Source organism: Macaca thibetana, chromosome 1 (genome assembly GCF_024542745.1).
Source record: "Macaca thibetana thibetana isolate TM-01 chromosome 1, ASM2454274v1, whole genome shotgun sequence".
In the NCBI taxonomy this organism is placed as follows: domain Eukaryota; kingdom Metazoa; phylum Chordata; class Mammalia; order Primates; family Cercopithecidae; genus Macaca; species Macaca thibetana.
This window is the reverse complement of record NC_065578.1, coordinates 128801882-128821481: the sequence shown is the minus strand read 5'-3', so window position 1 is coordinate 128821481 and position 19600 is coordinate 128801882. Positions and strand designations below refer to the sequence as shown.

Sequence of the window (19600 nt, the reverse complement as noted above, 5' to 3'; positions counted from 1 at the left end):
ATGGAACAGAACAAGAAGCAGGCAATTTGAGTGAAAGCCCTGGAGATGGTTTGATAGACACTGTCAAGCTCCTTGACCCTGTAAACTGAGGCGGTGCCTTTGCAGGGGTGATAGTGAAAATCTCCTGCCAGCAACATCCCTGCCTGGGGTTGGTTCACTGTCACCAGCTGGGTCCTCTTCCTCAAGGGGGTGGGGGAGGTGAGCCTTGAAACCAGCCTCTGAGTCCTCAAGTGCCTGTCCTGCAAAGATTGGCACTTCCAATTGTGTTCAGGGTGGGATGGGGAGGTGGTGAGCCTGGTGAATCCCGCATGGTAGAACCAACATTACCACAGGCAGTTTGCTGAGCCCTACCCAGCACCAGGTGCTAAAAGGCAGCAAAGCATGGTGAGAGAGGGCTTCTGAAACAGGTTCCGCATTTGGGGATTTGGGTTCCTCTGCCAGCCTAAGGCAGAGCTGTCCTTAACTGCTGGGAGAACCTGGAACAAGGAAACTGCTCTGAGTCGCCGGGGGGACTCGACAGCACCGTGGCCACATCCTGGCTTGGGCCCCTAGCCTATTCTAGCCAGTCAGCACAGGGAGTTTGGGTTGTGCTAGAGGAGCTGGCTGTGTGCAGGCGGCCGAGTGAGCTGCCTGCTAATGGGGCTGGGCCACCCCGTGCTGCTCCCTGGAGGCTGGACAAGGCTGGGATTGTTCCCTGGCTCCCCTTTGTCTCCCCACTCCCCGCCCAGGCCTGGCCCCTCTCCTCCATCAGCCTGGCTGGCAGCAGCCTCGGACTCCGCCCGTGGAGCCCTGGGCCTGCTGACCCACCAGCTTAGGAGCACCCGCCAAGCTCTGGGTAAGGAAGCTCACCTTCTGGGGCTCTGACACCACCTCTCTGGGGAAATAGAGGTAAAGAACCTTGCTCCAGCCGTCCCTCCCCCATTCCCACAGCAACTGCACACACCCCACTCCAGAGATCTCCAAACCCTACTACTAAGGGAAGGCACCGTGAGGGGAGCTAGACCCCAGTGTATTCCTCACTCCTTCCCCAGATAGATGGGCAACACTCAGGATAGGGGAGAACTCCCCCATCCCACTTGTGGGAGCAAGCAAAGGATACCCTGGGAGGCCCTCATCCATCTTTGTTCTGCTGGGGTGCAGGGACTAGGGCCAGGTTTGCCCTGTGCCCAGCAGGGTCTCCAGCACCCATCTCAGGGGCAGAGGCTGGGGGGTGACTGCTGGTGCAAGCCCCAGAGTGCATGCAGCAAAAACACGGATGCATTGCTGGTGGCAGGAAGAGGAGGGACTAGGCTCTAGAGTTGCTGCAAAGTTTTGGCCTGGGTTGGTGGGGGGAGTGTCCTAGTCCTCCTGGGGCAGCTCCGCCTGCCCAGCTGGCCCAGCCCCTCCACTTGTGCCAAGGAATGTGCCGGGAGAGGCCAGCAGGGCAGCAGAGCCGCGGCCACCTGGAGGCAGTGCACAGGTCTGGGGCTGAGGGATATGGGGCTCAGGAGGGGCAGGGACCCCAAAACTCTCCTGGGGGGCACAAGTATGGTCCTCAGAGAAAAGCCAGGCATCCCCCAACTCCTTGTCCCACCTGATGGCATCTGGCTTCTCCAGAGATTCTGAGTGCCAAGAGTGTTCTGTGCTCAGCTCGGGCACTGTGGGCGAAGCACATTCTGGTGGGGCAGGGAGTGGTACCCGGGCCGTCTCTGTGCTGGCCTCCAGGAGTCAGAGTTCTTCCCGAGACACAAACTGGGAGCCTGGGGGTTTGGATCACTATTTGGGGCAGCCTCCCGGCTGGGAGGACCCCACCACTCCATGCTGGGCTGAGGCCGCCAAGCCCCTCAGTGTGGGGACTGAATGCCCCAAGGAGAACAGGGGTTGGAGTTAAGTGGTGCAAGGGCTGGGGAAGGTGGACCAGCCTCCCTGGGCCTGAAGGAAGCAGCTCCAGGAGGGAGGGTGCCATCTGCCTCCCACACGTGCTGCCCATCCTGGGGCTGAACCCAGGTGAAAGGGGCCTGTGGATGGGGGCAGATATCTGATCCCCTATCCCCTGCTCTGTCTCTAGGTCAACGTGGAGGTGCCAGGCCACCATGCTCAGTCTCAAGCTGCCCCAACTTCTTCAAGTCCACCAGGTCCCCCGGGTGAGGGGCTCCATTCACTGACCCACCAACCCCCATTCCCTAGAGGACTGACTAGGGGCTGACATTCACTTTTAGCTATTGGGGCAGCCCCTCCTGCAGGCGAACTCTTACTCTCCCTTTCCAGTGTGAGGCTCTTCCTCTCTTCTCTGAGGAACAAGCTTGTGGCCCTCCATCTGGAGTCCCCTTACCCAGAGCGCCCTGTGTGCTGCGCCCCACCCCCACCCCACCCCACTCTGGCTCTTCGGTTTCCCATCTGTTTTGCGGGTTGTGGGTGCTGGGACCTGTGGTAAGATCAGATCAGATTCAGTTTGGCTTGGGGGCTACGTTGGTCTCCAGCCCAGCCTCTTTGACCCTGCTTCCAGAGATCTCAAATGGAGGGAAAGGGTCGGGGCACAGTGACGCCCCTCCTCTCCCACCACTACCCTAGGTGTTCTGGGAAGATGGCATCATGTCTGGCTACCGCCGCCCCACCAGCTCGGCTTTGGACTGTGTTCTCAGCTCCTTCCAGATGACCAACGAGACGGTCAACATCTGGACTCACTTCGTGCCCACCTGGTGAGGGGAGGCTCTGCCCCAGGCCGCGGCCTTGAGCTCAGAGGGGGTACCCAGGCGGGCAGGGACCGTCCAGGCCCACGGGCTGCAGCAGCAGTCGCGGGGGTCCACGGCGGCCTGAGCACGCGCCCGCCGCAGGTACTTCCTGTGGCGGCTCCTGGCGCTGGCGGGCGGCCCCGGCTTCCGCGCGGAGCCGTACCACTGGCCGCTGCTGGTCTTCCTGCTGCCCGCCTGCCTCTACCCCTTCGCGTCGTGCTGCGCGCACACCTTCAGCTCCATGTCGCCCCGCGCGCGCCACATCTGCTACTTCCTGGACTACGGCGCGCTCAGCCTCTACAGCCTGGGTGAGCCGGGCAGGCGCGGGAGCGCGGGAGCGCGGGAGCGCGGGGTCTGGGCGTCCCGGAGCAGGTCGAGGGGTGGTACACGGGACATAGGGGCGTGCCCCTCAGGCCTCAGCTGCACGCCCCGACCTCACCGCAGGCTGCGCCTTCCCCTATGCCGCCTACTCCATGCCGGCCTCCTGGCTGCACGGCCGCCTGCACCAGTTCTTTGTGCCTGCCGCCGCACTCAACTCCTTCTTGTGCACCGGCCTCTCCTGCTACTCCCGGTGGGTTCCCAGGCCCCTCCGGTGGGGACGGGGAAGGCGGAGGCACAGGAGAGGACACACCTCACTGCTCTCAAACAGCATTAGTGACATCGGGACCATGTACTGAGGACTTCCTCTGTCAGACCCTGTATGCTCATACCCATGCTGTCTCCTTTAATTCTCACAAGCCACCATAAAAGGCAGATGTCTTTATCCCCACATACAGATGTGGTCGTTGACACAGGTCATACGCCCTAAGGGTTTTCTTAGCTGCAGGCTGTGCTGATATTCCATCTTTGCCCAAGTCCTCTTGCCTTTCCTGACCCCTACCCTGAGCACAGCGATGGTGACCAGCCTTTTCCTCCCGCCTCCCAGTTTCCTGGAGCTGGAAAGCCCTGGGCTCAGTAAGGTTCTCCGCACAGCAGCCTTCGCCTATCCCTTCCTGTTCGACAACCTCCCACTCTTTTATCGGGTAAGGAGGCCTGGGGCCCCTGCCCAGACACCTGCTTTCCTGTCCAGACCCTCAAAGTGCCCACTTCCAGCCTTGCCCCCTCAGTCCCTGCCTCAGCCCAGCCGCCTCTCTTCTGGTCCAGCACCCTGCCTAGCTGTGCCCGCCCGCTCTGCCTCCTCACCAGATCCCAGACACTCCCTATGTTTTGGCTCCCAAGTCCCTCTCCAGCAGTCTCTTTTCCTTTGCCAGCTCGGGCTGTGCTGGGGCAGGGGCCACAGCTGTGGGCAGGAGGTCCTGAGCACCAGCCATGGCTACCACCTCTTCTGTGCACTGCTCACTGGCTTCCTCTTCGCCTCCCACCTGCCTGAAAGGCTGGCACCAGGACGCTTTGACTACATCGGTGAGGGCACGCCTGGCCCGGCCCGGGAAGAGGCAGGGGCAGATGGCTTCCTAGAGCACAGAATGAACTGGGTAAATGGGTATTACAACCCCAGGATGGAGGCAAATTATAGGAGGGACTTCCCTGTTTTCCTCTAACGAGAGCATCACTGGAAGGGTCCTCCACCTGCCACTTCTCAGGTAGCAAAACTAGTAGCATGTGTGCTGGGGCCACATGCACAAATGCTCATTCGCTCCTTTCAGTCACTCTGGGAGTCAGGGTTTCTTAATTCTCAATAGGGGAGTAGCAGGCCCAGAGGATGGGGTGACTTGCACTTGGAAAGGTGTGGCTCTGACCTGCCCATCCTCTCCACAGGCCACAGCCACCAGCTATTCCACATCTGTGCAGTGCTGGGCACCCACTTCCAGCTGGAGGCAGTGCTGGCTGATATGGGATCGCGCAGAGCCTGGCTGGCCACACAGGAACCTGCCCTGGGCCTGGCAGGCACAGTGGCCACACTGGTCTTGGCTGTAGCCGGGAACCTACTCATCATTGCTGCTTTCACGGCCTCCCTGCTTCGGGCCCCCGGTACATGCCCTCTGCTGCAGGGTGGCCCACTGGAGGGGGGTACTCAGGCCAAACAACAGTGAAGCCCCATCCCTGACCCTGCCCTGGAGGGGGCAGAGGCCAGGCCCCCGTGCTGAAGAGGAGCCCAGAGTTGGGCCTAATCAGGTGGGGACACATCTCAGCTTGGAACCAACAGGGGCTGAGGAGAGAGGGCACAGGAGAGGGCAGAGGAGAGGAGGGGTGTCTAGGGGGAATGGCAGAGTGTGAGCGGGACTGTGAGGGGGCTCTTGATGGGAGTAGAGGAAGTGCTGAGGGTCTTGAGAAGGGAGATGCATGCGTGTCCAGGCTGAAGATGCCCCCACACTCTGTCAAAGGTTGGGGCCAGGAGGTGTTGGGGTCCTTTCATCTGGCTCCATTTCTGGTGCTCCTGAAGTCTCTGCTCAGCACAGGGAAGAACTAACACGACTAACCTAGGCCTACCCCAAATGCTTCTTGCTAACCAGGCCGAGAGGCCACACACTTGCCCCCCATCCCCACAAACCAGGTAATGCCAGTTTGCCAGCAGCTATTTGCCTAGAGAGATGAGTCTGTCCTGGTCATAACTGTGTACTCAAGGTGTCCAGGCTTTTGGGGGTGGGCCTATCTGGGTGCATTGTGGATGGTTCAGTGGATTGAGGTGTGGGGAGGAGGGTCCTAGGCTAGAGGGGGGATCCCTAGTTAAGACTTTAGGAAGCCACCTTCAATGTTTTCTGGAACAAGGCAGGTACAAATAAAAAAATAAAACTTTGGAAAGCACTTTCTAGAACTGAAGAAGGTAAAACCTCCTCACCCCCATCCTCCTGACACCTCCCTCCCACACTCCATAAACTGGACAGATTCACAGGCCCACGGATTCCTCTTTTGAAGTTTATTTGGGAGCAGCTGGATGATGGGGACCCCACATCCATAGGGCTGGGAGGTCAGGGCAAGGGCAAGGGGAAGGGGAAAGAAGGGGGCCTGGAGAGGAGCAGAACTGGGTTTGCCGGCCAGGCCAGCGGAGCGACACCCTAGACCGGGCCGTAGAAGCGCCGATAGGCCTCCTGGAAGCCGATGTGGTCAGCCAGCTCGTCACAGTCCGGATTGAGCTCACACACCTCCCTCTTGGGCTCCAGGGGATCTGGGTAAGGGGCTGGGGCTCTGAGACACCCGACGTGGTGGCATCAGCCCCCGTGCAAAATGCCCATCCCTCCTCTCACTACACATGGGGCTCCAGGGTCCCCACCAGGGCTGGCTGCCTGTTCCCCCACCACAGCCCAGAGAGGCCACTCCCTGCTGCAGCTCCCCCACAGACCATCCCGGAGAGGCAGGGCCTTGGCCCAGCTCTGCCTTTTCTCTCACCCCAGCCATTGATACAGGTAGCGCCTGGGTCTCTTCACCACCTCGCTGCCCTCCTGCTTGGACACAAAGGCTGTGGAGCAGAGGGGCAGGAATCAGGTGGCTCTGGGTTTGGGAGGATCAGGTTGGCAGCAGGCTGGCCTTCCTGACAGCCAGACAGGAGGTGGCAGGAGTAGGGGAATGAGACTGAGGGACCAAGGTGAGAAGGGAGGGTCCAGGAGCCCATCAGGTCCATCCTCTTACCTGCACCTTTGCTGGACTCTGCACCGCTGGGTTTCGCACCTGCAAAGGAAAGGGAGCCTGGTTCACCCCTGCTCATCCCCAGGGCTCTCATCCTCCTTCCCCTGTGTCTCGGGCAGCTTGCTCTTCCTTCCTCTCCCTCTGCAAGGGCAGAGCTGGGGCAAATGGATTGAGCCTGCAACAGGGTGATTAGACTGCAAAGGGACTGCCAGCCAAAGGGGTGAGAAGAGGTGGGCCATGGTGCTTCCTTTTCTCAGCCCCCACTGCTGTGCGGCCTGAGGGGAGGTGGGGGCACTCACCTGCCTGGCCAGTGATGCAAAGTGTGGCCAGGGCCAGCAGGGCGAGGAGTGTGAGGGCTCTCATGGCGTCTCAGTGGCTGTGTTGGGCTCCTGCTCAGGACTCAGCTGGCCTGCCCCGCCAGCCTCCAGCACTGTTTATACCCTCTGGGCTGTGTCCCGGTGATGAGGAGGGGCGTGCCTGACCATGGTGCAGGCGGGTCTAGGGGGAATCTGCCAGGGCTATTTGAGGGTCATCCGCACCAGCTCCGTAGGCCAAACCCCAAAGGATACTGTGGTTGGGAGCTGCGGCTGCCAGGCCAGGGGCCCCTGGGAGTGATGGAGGGTGAGCCACAATCAGACTGCCCGGCTCTTGACACTGCCTCTGGCCCCTTCCTCAGGGGGCAGCCCGAGACCCCTCAGCCCCGACTCACTCTTCTTCAGAGACCCCCAGCCTCAGGTTGAGCACTGGCTGAGCTCTAAGGAGATTCTAAAGAGGAAGCAGGGGTCAGAGACCTAAAATAGGTTCAAGCAGAGCTGGGCTCCAGCTGTCTCACAGCCTGTGATTTCTACTGTCAGCCCCGTAGGCAGGAGCCAAACCCAGGGAGGAGATGCCTCGCAATGCCCTCGGTCACCCGGTGAGACACCAAAGGCAGTCTGCTGTGGGCGCAGCTCGATGGCTCAGGCCCTGCACATCAGGACAGGAGAAAGGGTCGGGCGGCACAAGGCCAAGAGCCAAAGCCAATGGAGGTGGGGCTGGGCAGATGAGGTCAACTGGTTGGCCTCTGGGACACGCTAGGTGGCTGTGACTGCCAGGTACACAGGCACAAGGCAGGGAGGCAGGGCCTGAGGAGCATGGAGATGGAGTGTGCCTCCGCCCTCCCGGTCCCCCCGATTCTCCTCCTGACCCTGCAGCCTCCATGGTGTTAACCACCCTGGGGAGGGACCTGCCCTCCCGTAGTGCTCCTGTAAGCGATAGGAAGGCCTGTCCTCTACGGTACAGAACCACCCAGCCTGAAAACCCATCCCACACCTGAGAGCCTCCACTGCCTCAGGTCAGCCCAGAGAGGTAAGAGGTGTCCTGGAACCTTCCCCTGTCTAACCTGTGTCACTCACCCACCCACCAACCAACCAGGGCTTGAGACCATCTGCCCAACCTGACAAGTAAACAAAGCACCCAACGGGGCAGGCCTGACAGGAGCAAGGCATTTGAATGCTTGAATGCCACAGCTCCATGGTAACAAAGTGGGCAGAGGGAGACTGAGCTGAGTGCTGTTTATGGGAGGGGGGAAGTGGGGGCCACCTGATGCTTGCCTGTGTCCCCAGTGTGCCTCTGGCAGACCTCACCAAAGCCCTCACTAGGGAAAAGTTCTGCCCCCATCCACACCCAACCCCCTTCCCCCTCTGGTGGATCCAGGAAGCACCCATCCTGCCTTTGGCTGCCCTGGCAGAAGAATGAAGTGGAAGAAGCAAGAGAAACAAAGTGCCCGCGATTCTTTTTTTTTTGAGACGGAGTCTCACTCTGTCGCCCAGGCAGGAGTACAATGGCGCCATCTCGGCTCACTGCAACCTCTGCCTCCCAGGTTCAAGCAATTCTCCTGCCTCAGCCTCTCGAGTAGCTGGGATTAGAGGCACGTTCCTTTTTTTTTTTTTGAGACGGAGTCTCGCTCTGTCGCCCAGGCTGGAGTGCAGTGGCCGGGTCTCAGCTCACTGCAAGCTCCGCCTCCCGGGTTCACGCCATTCTCCTGCCTCAGCCTCCGGAGTAGCTGGGACTACAGGCGCCCGCCACCTCGCCCGGCTAGTTTTTTGTATTTTTAGTAGAGACGGGGTTTCACCATGTTAGCCAGGATGGTCTCGATCTCCTGACCTCGTGATCCGCCCGTCTCGGCCTCCCAAAGTGCTGGGATTACAGGCTTGAGCCACCGCGCCTGGCATTAGAGGCACGTTCTAATGCCCAGCTAATTTTTTTTTGAGATGGAGTTTCACTCTTGTTGCCCAGGCTGGAGTGCAGTGGCGCAATCTTGGCTCACTGCAACCTCCACCTCCCGGATTCAAGTGACTCTCCTGCCTCAGCCCCCCGAGTAGCTAGGATTACAGGCACACGCCACCATGTCTGGCTAATTTTATATTTTTAGTAGATATGGGGTTTCACCATTTAGCCAGGCTGGTCTCGAACTCCTGACCTCAGGTGATCTGCCCACCTCAGCCTCCCAAAGTGCTAGGATTACAGGCATGAGCCACTGCACCTGGCCTAATTTTGTATTTTTAGTAGAGACAGGGTTTCACCATGTTGGCCAGGCTGGTCTCGAACTCCCGACCTCAGGTGATTCACTTTGGGCCTCCCAAAGTGCTGGGATTACAGGCATGAGCCACCGCGCCCGGCCGTAATGATTCTTGGAGGGTGCCGAGAGTGACACCTCCTTGGCAGCTCATCCTATCCACAGGGAACCCAGGGGTCCTGGTTTTTGTACAAGGGGCTCTGCTGCTCTCCGCACATGGTCTGGTAAGCCCCTTGCCCACCCACCCCTGCCTGGAGGCTCCCAGAGGACCACGACTGAAGACTTGGCCCAAGAGAGGCCAGGCAGAGGAAGCATCCTCACAGATTACAGTGTAGTGGAGGAAGTTTATTTACGGATGTGGGGAGAACATGGTAAAGGCCCCTGGGCTGGGCAGCAAGGGGGCAATCAGTGGAGATTGAAAACAGATTCTCCAAGCCAGGCCCAGGGAAAAGGGCTCAGGAACCAGCAGGAGTGGGGCGGAGGGGCAAAGCTGACCTGAACCTAAAGAAGAGAGAACATGGCCAAGAATTATCCAGGTAGAAGAAACAGAGGAATCTAAAGGGGGTGTATGTCCAACCCCAAGGGTACCCCAAAGGCACAGTGGCAATGAGGCTTTCTCTGGCCTAGTCCTCCAGCAAATTCCATCACTGCTGAGGGACTGGGCACCATTTCAGCCGTTCTCAGAGGCAGGCCGCCCAGGCCAGGCATGCTGGCCACAAGCTCTTGACCTTGACTGCCCTCTGCTTCTGGGCCTGGCGGTCTCCTCACTCAGGCTCCCTCAGCACAGCCACCAGCTCTCTCTGTTCTCTGTGTAGAGCCTGAAATCAATGGGAGACAACAGACAAACTGGGATCGGAGAAAACCCAAATCCTTGCCCTCCACTGTCCCTGACTCCAGGCCTGGGGTTTCCCCCAGGACAATATGGATGGAGTCTGTGGCTTAAGTCATGGCCCTGCAGAGCACGTTAGGATGAAGACACATTAGAAAGTCTGTACCATTCGGCAAGTATTTATAGCAAGCTGGGTTCTGTGACCACCTAGGCTGGGCATCCCCGGAGCAGAGCCCATCTTCAGCAAGGGTCCCCAAAGTGGTCCTTCAATCCTCTGACCTCAACAGAGCTTTCTGGCGAGAAACTTTCTTGAATTAAATAAACTTTCAGTTGAGTTACAGACATGGAAATTGCCCACGTCAAACAACATGAAGGTCTGTAGCTGGAATAGGTGGGGCATGGCTTTAAGAGCAGAGGGCTTTGTCCCTCTTAGGATAGCACTGTATCCCAGAGCTGGTGAGGCCCTGGGATCATTATCCAGCCAATTTGGAAGCCAGGACCCAGAGACAGGAGTGACCCATGGCCTCATGGTGACTGAGTAGTGATGGTGGAGCAGCGCCTTGCCTGAGGACTCAGCAGGGGGCCCTGGGAGTGCCCGAGACACAACTTGGAGTTGTGCCCTGCAAGATGGCACCAGGCTTAGGGTGGGGGCCTTGGTCACTACCACTTTTGTGCCTGCTGCCCGGTCCCGCAGGCCAGTCTGTGATGTGGGGAGAGCAGAGGGAGTGGGGACAGTAGGGAGCAGAGCAGCTGCCAGCCTTCCACTTGCCACTGCCTCCTGGCCAGGGCCCTTCCTAAGCTGTGGCAGGGCCTTCAGGCTGCAGCTAACTGGTATTGGGAAGAGAAGACCAGGGAGATCCGGGAGCCATAAATTTGGGGACCTGTAACCCTCAGGAATATGAGGGTTTGCCCCAGGAAGGGGCTGCCAAGTGGCTATAAGTAGATGTCAATTGGATGCTGACATGATGGATGGAGGGAGTTCGACAGAGATGCCGCCACTTGAGCCCTACCAGAAAGCTTCTCTTGGAAATGCACTTGGAGCCCATAGGAAAATCTGTCTCATGGAGGTGCAGCCAAGCTGCTACCTGTGCCATCCAGCTTGATCCTCTTCTTCTCCTTCTTTACCCAACGTGGCCCCAAGTAACGTCAGGCCACTTTCAAAAGTTAAGTTCACCCTCAAAGGACACACAATTGTGGCATGGAGGATATGTGTTAGATGTGTGAAGGCTCTACAAATCATTCTAATATACATATTATTCAAATATCAGGCAATGGCAGATAGTCAAAATAATCCTGAGCACAAAGAACAAAGCTGGAGGCATCACACTACCTGATTTCAAATTGTACAAGGCTATAGTAACCAAAACAGCACTGGTACTGTTATAAGAACAGACACATAAATAAATAAATAAATAAATAAATAAATAGGAACAACCACATAACCAACAGCATAACAGAATACAGACTCAGGGCCGGGCGCGGTGGCTCAAGCCTGTAATCCCAGCACTTTGGGAGGCCGAGACGGGCGGATCACGAGGTCAGGAGATCGAGACCATCCTGGCTAACGTGGTGAAACCCCGTCTCTACTAAAAAATACAAAAAACTAGCTGGGCGCAGTGGCGGGTGCCTGTAGTCCCGGCTACTCGGGAGGCTGAGGCAGGAGAATCGCTTGAACCCGGGAGGCGGAGCTTGCAGTGAGCTGAGATTTGGCCACTGCACTCCGGCCTGGGCGACAGAGCGAGACTCCGCCTCAAAAAAAAAAAAAAAAAAAAAAACAACAGAATACAGACTCAGAAATAAATCCATATACTTATGGCCAACTGTCAGCAAAGGCGTCAAGAACATACAATGGGTAATTTCAGCACTTTGGGAGGCTGTGGCAGATGGATCACCTGAGGCCAGAAGTTTGAGCCCAGCCTGGCCAACATGGTGAAACCCTGTCTCTACTAAAAATACAAAAATTAACCAGCCATGACAGCAGGTACCTGTAATCCCAGCTACTCGGGAGGCTGAGGCAGGAGAATCATTTGAACTCGGGAGGCAGACGTTTGCAGTGAACCAAGATCATGCCACTGCACTCCAGCCTGGGCAATAGAGCAAGACTGTCTCAAAAAAAAAAAGTTAAAATAGAACATTTTTGGGGCCGGGTGTGGTGGCTCACGTCTGTAATCCCAGCACGTTGTGAGGCTGAGGTGGGTGAATTGCTTGAGCCCAGGAGTTTGAGACCAGCCTGGCCAACATGGTGAAACCCCATCTCCACTAAAAATACAAAATTTAGCTGGATGTGGCAGCTCACGCCTGGAATCCCAGCTACTCAGGAGGCTGAGGCATGAGAATGGCTTGAACCTGGGAAGTGGAGGTTGCAGTGAGCTGAGATCGTGCCACTGCACTCCAGTCTGGGCAACAGAGTGAGACTCTGCCTCAAAAAACAAAAGCCAGGTACGGTGGCTCACACCTGTAATCCCAGCACTTTGGGAGGCCAAGGTGGGTGGATCATTTGAGGTCAGAAGTTCAAGACCAGCTTGGCCAACATGGTGAGACCCCATCTCTACTAAAAATACAGAAATTAGCTGGATGTGGTAGCAGGTTCCTGTAATCCCAGCTACTCGGGAGGCTTAGATAGGAGAATCACTGAACCCGTGAGGCAGAGGTTGCAGTGAGCCACAACTACACCACTGCACTCCAGTCTGGGAGACAGGGCGAGACTCCGTCTCAAAAAAAACCAAAAACCAAAAAACAAAACACAATGAGATATCACCTTACCCCAGTTAAAATGGCTACTTTTTAAAAATTTTTTTATTTTTTGGAGACAGGGTTTTGCTCTGTCACCCAGGCTGGAGTACAGTGGCATAATCATGGCTCACTGCAGCTTCAATCTCTCGGGCTCAGGTGATCCTCCTGCCTCAGCCGCACAAGTAGCTGGGACTGCAGGTGTGCACCAACATGCCTGGCTATTATTATTATTATTATTATTATTGAGATGGGGTCTCCCAATGTTGCCTAGGCTGGTCTTGAACTCCCGGGCTCAAATGATCCTCCCTCCTCAGCCTCCCAACGTGCTAGGATAACAGGCCACTGCACCCAGCCTAGAATGGCTATTATTACCTTTTTTTTTTTTTTGAGACAGACCCTGACTCTGTCACCCAGGCTGGAGTGCAATGGCATGGTCTCGGCTCACTGCAACCTCTGCCTCCTGGGTTTAAATGATTGATCCCACCTCAGTCTCCTGAGCAGCTGGGACTACAGGTGCCCGCCACCATGCCCGGCTAATTTTCGTATTTTTAGTAGAGACAGGGTTTCACCATGTTGGCCAGGCTGGTCTCGAACTCCTGACCTTGTGATCCGCTCACCTCGGCCTTCCAAAATGCTGGGATTACAGGCATGAGCCGCCACGCCTGGGCTACAATGGCTATTATTAAAAAGACAGGCTGGGGGTGGTGGCTCACACCTGTAATCCCAGCACTTTGGGAGGCCGAGGCGGGTGGATCACAAGGTCAAGAGTTCGAGACCAGGCCGGGCGTGGTGGCTCATGCCTGTAATCCCAGCACTTTGGGAGGCCGAGGCGGGCAGATCACAAGGTCAGGAGATCGAGACCACGGTGAAACCCCGTCTCTACTAAAAATACAAAAAATTAGCCGGGCAGGATGGCGGGCACCTGTAGTCCCAGCTACTCAGAAGGCTGAGGCAGGAGAATGGTGTGAACCCGGGAGGCAGAGCTTGCAGTGAGCCGAGATCGCGCCACTGCACTCCAGCCTGGGCAACAGAGCGAGACTCCGTCTCAAAAAAAAAAAAAAAAAGAGTTCGAGACCATCCTGGCCAACATGGTGAAACCCTGTCTCTACTAAAAATACAAAAAGTAGCTGGGCGTGGTGGCGGGCGCCTATAGTCCCAGCTATTCGGGAGGCTGAGGTGGGAGGAGCACTTGAACCCAGGGGGCAGAGGTTGCAGTGAGGTGAGATCGTGCCACTGTACTCCAGCCTGGGCGACAGAGCAAGACTCTGTCTCAGGAAAAAAAAAAGAAAAAAATAACATGCTAGTGAGGATGCAGATAAAAGTTGATCTCATAAAGGTAAAGAATGATAGTTAACAGAGGCTGGGGGAAGGGGTGGGGGATGAAGAGAGGTAGTTTAATGGTATAAACTTATAGTTAGGCAAAAGGTGTAAATTCTATTGTTCAACAATAGAGTAAGGTAACTATAGTTAACGACAACGTACTCCATATTTCAAAGTTGCTAAGAGCCTTGTACGGTGATGAGCACATGTAATCCCAGCTATTCAGGAGGCTGAGACAGGAAGACTGCTTGAGGCCAGGAGTTCAAGACTGGCCTGGGCAATATAGCAAGACCTTCATCTCAGAACAAAACCAAAACCAAAGTAGTTAGAAGAGAGGTCTTGAACTGCTCCCAACACACAGAAATGATAAATCCTCAACGTGATGAACACCTCAAATACCCTGACTTGATCACTGCACGTTCTATGCATGTAGCAAAGTATCACATGTACTTCTTAAATATGTAAAATATGATGTACCAAATTTTAAAAATACTATCTCATCCTCCGTTCTCGTTCTCTACCCACCCCGCTACCACATACCTGGTTTAGAATGTATGTATCTATGTTGGGCAGTGGTCACATGGAGCAGTAGAACCACCACCAGGTTTTAACTCCAAATCTGTTGTGGAGGTGCTGTTACCTTGGGTGAGTCACCTGCCCTCTCTGGGCCTGTGTCCTCACCTGCTCCATCAGGGGAACACACGCCCGTGCCTGGTGGAGGGTCTGGGGGAGAAAACTGTCTGCTGAGGCTGGCAGAGACTCCTGCACACGCCCAAGGAGAGGCAATGCATGGCCGTTCCCCAGGGGGCAAGCTCTCCTACTCCCTGTGGGGGTCCCTTGTGTTGGAATGGAGGAAGCCACCAATTTGCGGATCTCAGAGGGCCCATCAGAGATGGAAAAGGAAGAGGCAGGCTGGGACACTGACCTGCCAGGCCTGCTGCCGGGCCTGGACCTGTAGCTGCAGCTCCTCCACCTGCCTCCGCCCTGCCAGGACGGCATCTGCCAGCTGCTGGTTCTCAGCCTCCTGTTTCTGCACGTGGCGCCGCAGGGTGTCCCGTTGCTGCAGGAAGTAGGGTGCCATGACGCTGTGCAGATCCTTCTCTGGGATCCCGCTGGGGCGCCTGGAGGGCCACATGGGGCACAAGGAATAAGGGAGACGGAAGGCCCTTGTGGAAGAGGGTTCGGTTTCCAAGCCCACTCGGTGACATGCCCACCTTGTCCCAAGTTGGGCTGGCTTCCCAGGTCTCTCCCATGGTCTCTCTCCTCCCAAGACCTGTTCCTCATAAGAATGCTCACTTCCTGTCCCTGGGTTTCAATGTTTAGGGGTCCACCTCTCCCCCTTCTCACTTCAGCCCCTATCTTAGCCTTCCCGACCATACCCCACATTCCCCTTCTCTCCTCCACATACACTCCCCCATCCAGAACCCTTCAGGGTCGCTTTCCAGCCCCTGCCTCTGTCCTTGTGACCACTGCCTGGCTGGTGCTTCCAGTCCATCAGACTGTGAGTTGGAGAGGTTGGGGGTGGCTCCGGATGGAGGGCCCAGACTGTGGGAGACCCCCATAAGTGCTGGCTGCTCTGGGAAGATAAGGAAAGTCAAGTCTGAGGAGGCAAGATTACACAAGAGGTGGGTGGAAGGCACTGTGAGTTCTTTAAAAATTCTTTTTCAGGCCGGGCGCGGTGGCTCACGCCTGTAATCCCAGCACTTTGGGAGGCCAAGGCAGAAGGATCACGAGGTCAGGAGATCGAGACCATCCTGGCTAACATAGTGAAAGCCCGTCTCTACTAGAAAAACAAAAAATTAGCTGAGCGAGGTGGCGGGCGCCTGTAGTCCCAGCTACTTGGGAGGCTGAGGCAGGAGAATGGTGTGAACCCGAGGTGGAGCTTTCAGTGAGCCGAGATCACGCTGCTGCACTCCAGCCTGGGAGACAAGCAAGACTCCGTCTCAAAAAAAAAAAAATAAAATAAAATAAATTTTTTTCAATGGCCGGGCGCGGTAGCTCATGCCTGTAATCTCAGCACTTTAGGAGGCCAAGGCAGGTGGGTCACCTGAGGTGGGGTGTTTGGGACCAGCCTGGCCAACATGGTGAAACCCTGTCTCTACAAAAAATACAAAAATTAGCCAGGCGTGGTGGCGGGCGCCTGTAATCCCAGCTACTCAGGAGGCTGAGGCAGGAGAATTGCTTGGACCTGGGAGGCTAAGGTTGCAGCGAGCTGAGATGGCACTGCTGTACTCTAGCCTGGCCTGGGCAACAAAGTGAGACTCCATCTCAAAAAAATAAAATAAAATAAAATTCTTTTTCAGTTGTGAAACTTAATTCCCTTAAGTATTAAGGTCATAGAGCATTTTTAAAAGTTGGAAACTACCAAAAAGATTTCTACTCCCTCTGGCCTAGGATTCTAAGGGAGGGAGGGTTGCGGGAGGCAGGGGCTCAGCTGCTGGGGTCTTTTTGGCCCCTGCTCTCCACTGCTCATCCCAGGCCCCACTTCTCCACCTTACACTTGGTGTACCAGGTGGCCAGCTGCTGCTGAAACGTCAGCTCCAGGAGAGCAGATATTTGGTCTGTCTTGTTCACTGCTAAATTTCTGGCATCTAAAACAGTATCAAAGCCGGGCGTGGTGGTTCACACCTTTAATCCCAGCACTTTGGGAGGCTGAGGCAGGAGGATCACCTGAGATCAGGAGTTCAAGATCAGCCTGGCCAACATGGTGAAAACCCGTCTCTACTAAAAATACAAAAATTAGCCAGGCGTGGTGGTGAGCGCCTGTGATCCCAGCTACTCAGGAGGCTGAAGCAGGAGAATTGCTTGAACTCAGGAGATGGAGGTTGCAATGAGACAAGATCACACCACTTTACTCCAACCTGGGTGACACAGCAAGACTCCGTCTCAAAAAAATAAAATAAAATAGTATCAAGCATATAGTAGGTGCTCCCTAACCTGTTGAATGAACAAATGTATAAAAACCAGTTGCCCCACCAGCCTCATCTACACCTGTAAGATGTACATGGTGATTCCAAACCTCACAATTCTGCCTCCTACTCCCCCACCCTCCCTTTCTCCCACAGGCCCAACAGGCCCTAAAATGAGCTCTCTCAGGAAGGCTTCTTCGGTCTGGCCTCAGACTACTTCCCTCCCTAATCCCCTGAACAACATGGCTTACCTGGGGCTCTCCTCCCCTGAAGGGAACTGTGCGATACAACAGCTTTCGGTTACTGTTTGGTGTCTGTCTGCTCTACTTGTCCCTGTCAAAAGGTTCTCTCTCAGAGGCAACAAGCCCAGAATCTCATGGATATGGTGGACATGGGGTCAGCCTTTTAAAAGCTTTTTTGGAGACAGGGTCTCACTATATTGCCCAGGCTGTTTCTGAACTCTTGAACTCCTGGTCTCAAGTGATCCTCCCACCTCAGCCCCCTGAATAACTGGGATTACAGGCATGAGTCACCACTCCCTGCTTGGGTCAGTTTTAAAGTCTCCTTCAAGAAGCTGAATTGGCCAGGTGTTGTAGCTCAAGCTTGTAATCCCAGCACTTCGGAAGGTCAAGGCGGGAGGACAGCTTAAGGCCAGGAGTTTGTGACCAGCCTGGCCAACATAGTGAGACCCTGACTCTAGAAATAAAAAAAAAAAAAGCTTAATTGCTGCCTCTTTCCTGTGCCTTCTCACCTCCCCTCCCCACTCTTACCAGGCCGGCTCTTTGCGGTCTTTGCCTTCTTCCACAATTTTATCCAAGGCATTCAAGACGGCTTCCAGGTTCCCCTCCTCTTTGATGTCAGAGATTTCCTCCTGAAGAGAAAGGAGGAAAGAGCTGTAATGACACGAGACGAGCTCATGGCAAAAATATGCTAAATTGCTAACAGCACTTGGTAAGATTTTGGCTAATTTCTGTTCTAGGTCTTTATGCTTTCCCTAACATTCCAACTTTTCTACATGTGGCTTGAAATTAAGAAAATAGGCTGGGCGCCGTGGCTCACGCCTGTAATCCCAGCACTTTGGGAGGGCCAAGGTGGGTGGATCACTTGAGGCCAGGAGTTCGAGACCAGCCTGGCTAACATGGTGAAACCCTGTCTCTACAAAAAAAAAAAAAAAAAAAAAATTAGCTGGGCATGGTGGCACTTGCCTGTCATCCCAGCTACTCGGGAGGCTAAGGCACAAGAATCACCTGAACCCGGGAGGCGGAAGTTGTAGTGAGTTGAGATCACGCCACTGCACTATAGCCTGGGCAACAGAGTGAGACTCTGCCTCAAAAAAAACAAACAAAAATAATTAAGGAGCCGGGCGCGGTGGCTCAAGCCTGTAATCCCAGCACTTTGGGAGGCCGAGACGGGTGGATCATGAGGTCAGGAGATCAAGACCATCCTGGCTAACACGGTGAAACCCCGTCTCTACTAAAAAATACAAAAAACTAGCCGGGCGAGGTGGCAGGCGCCTGTAGTCCCAGCTACTCGGGAGGCTGAGGCAGGAGAATGGCGTAAACCCGGGAGGCGGAGCTTGCAGTGAGCTGAGATCCGGCCACGGCACTCCAGCCTGGGCGGCATAGCGAGACTTCGTCTCAAAAAAACAAAAAACAAAAAACAAAAACAAACAAACAAAAAAAAAATTAAGGAAATAAAATATAAAGTGGGAAAAATGTTTTATTTATTTTTATTTAAAAAATCTTTTTAGCTAGGTGTGGTGGTGCACATCTGCAGTCCCAGTGACTCAATCTGAAGTAGGAGGATTGTTTGAGCCTGGGAGGCAGAGGCTGCAGTGAGCCGAGATCATGTCACTGCACTCCAGCCTGAGTGACAGAGCTAGACCCTGTCTCAAAAAGAAAGAAAAAAATTAAAATTTTGGGCCACTATACCGGCCTGAAGTGGGAAATATTTAAAAAGAGTCTGTAGGCTGGTAGTTCATGTAATCCCAGCACTTTGGGAAGCCAAGGTGGGAGGATTGCTTGAGCCCAGAGTTTGAGGCTGCAGGGAGCTGTGATTATGCCACTATACTCAAGCCTGGGTGACAGAGCAAAATCTTGACTTAAAAAAAAAAAGACCCCATCAGCCCTTGCTGAGTTTGCATGGTCTAGAGGGCAGGCAACATAAAACATGTAATTACATTACAGGACAGTGAGCAAAGGCTGCATCTAAGATACCCGCATCATTTGGAAGGGAGAGATGATGGATGCTGCAGCCTGCCGGGCACCCAGGACAGCTCTAGGGGGCTGAGGAGACGGAGGGGTAGAGGGTGGGGCCGCTGCCCTCAGCAGACTGACAATCTGGAGATAGAACCCAAGTCAACAGCACCTGCCGGGCTTCCTGCCACTCACCCGGATAGAAGTCTGCAACTGAGCTATAAACTTGTCATAGATTCGCTGTGTGATGTCAGGCTGCAACTGGTAGAAGCGCTTATAGCAGTCAGTGAATCTCTGGTAGCTGGCGGGAAGGAGAGAAGCAAAGGTGGGGAGGGCCAAGCACGTAGCCGGCCATCAGCCTGCCTGGGCACCTCCGCTTCACATTACAGGACTCTGAGCTCTGTCCACTTCATAGCCCTGGTTAAAGGCAGTGGATGCAAATCTCTTATCTAAGCACGAGCCATTGAAGCACGAGTTCGACCCCATCAATGCCCCATCAGCATCCCCACTCCCTCTTAGGAGAGCCCCAGGTGAGTTTAAGTGTTTATCCCTTAAAGATTACTCCCCACTCCTTCCACAGTTTCTAACAAGCTCTCAGGTGAGGCTGATAGTGCTGGTCTGGGAAGCCACACTTTGAGAGCCTCTGGTCATTCCAGTGCCCTGAAGGACTTGGATTAGGACAGGGCATGTGACGTCTGAGAAAGACTGGCTTACTCCTAAAAAGAGCCACATAGAAAGCATCTGATGCTCTCTCTGAAGGACATTACTATATCCAGGTGATGCTCTTT

The 19600-nt window shown here is 55.1% G+C and overlaps 3 protein-coding genes across 5 annotated transcripts in view; 1 reads left to right on the top strand and 2 right to left on the bottom strand.

Annotated features, from left to right (window-relative positions):
• The first annotated feature begins 1305 nt into the window (after positions 1 to 1305).
• PAQR6 (progestin and adipoQ receptor family member 6) lies at positions 1306 to 5453 on the top strand. 2 transcript variants are annotated; one of them, XM_050754993.1, is made up of 8 exons: positions 1306 to 1459; positions 2048 to 2123; positions 2551 to 2678; positions 2814 to 3019; positions 3156 to 3282; positions 3637 to 3733; positions 3962 to 4183; positions 4467 to 5453. In XM_050754993.1, the coding sequence occupies exons 1-8, from the start codon at positions 1401 to 1403 to the stop codon at positions 4623 to 4625; spliced, it is 1074 nt and encodes a 357-aa protein (XP_050610950.1). In that variant the 5' UTR covers positions 1306 to 1400; the 3' UTR covers positions 4626 to 5453. The 2 variants fall into 2 exon arrangements, with proteins under 2 accessions (XP_050610950.1, XP_050610939.1); XM_050754982.1 differs by having other exon boundaries at positions 1308 to 1459; positions 3962 to 4112.
• Positions 5454 to 5550: 97 nt separating this feature from the next.
• On the bottom strand, positions 5551 to 8180 carry BGLAP (bone gamma-carboxyglutamate protein). The gene is made up of 4 exons (XM_050756077.1): positions 6572 to 8180; positions 6276 to 6314; positions 6036 to 6105; positions 5551 to 5834 (listed from the first exon to the last, which is right to left on the bottom strand). The coding sequence occupies exons 1-4, from the start codon at positions 6633 to 6635 to the stop codon at positions 5705 to 5707; spliced, it is 303 nt and encodes a 100-aa protein (XP_050612034.1). The 5' UTR covers positions 6636 to 8180; the 3' UTR covers positions 5551 to 5704.
• A 970-nt stretch (positions 8181 to 9150) lies between these two features.
• The window catches only part of PMF1 (polyamine modulated factor 1), a 29569-nt gene continuing 19119 nt past the window's right edge, over positions 9151 to 19600 (bottom strand). The window contains exons 2-5 of one of the 2 annotated variants that reach the window (XM_050756697.1): positions 19008 to 19113; positions 17388 to 17488; positions 14634 to 14829; positions 9151 to 9644 (exon numbers count right to left, since the gene is read on the bottom strand). In XM_050756697.1, coding sequence (XP_050612654.1) covers positions 9591 to 9644; positions 14634 to 14829; positions 17388 to 17488; positions 19008 to 19113 — 457 coding nt within the window. In that variant the 3' untranslated portion in view covers positions 9151 to 9590. The remainder of the gene's footprint in view (positions 9645 to 14633; positions 14830 to 17387; positions 17489 to 19007; positions 19114 to 19600) is intronic. The other variant, XM_050756708.1, reaches the window with a different exon arrangement.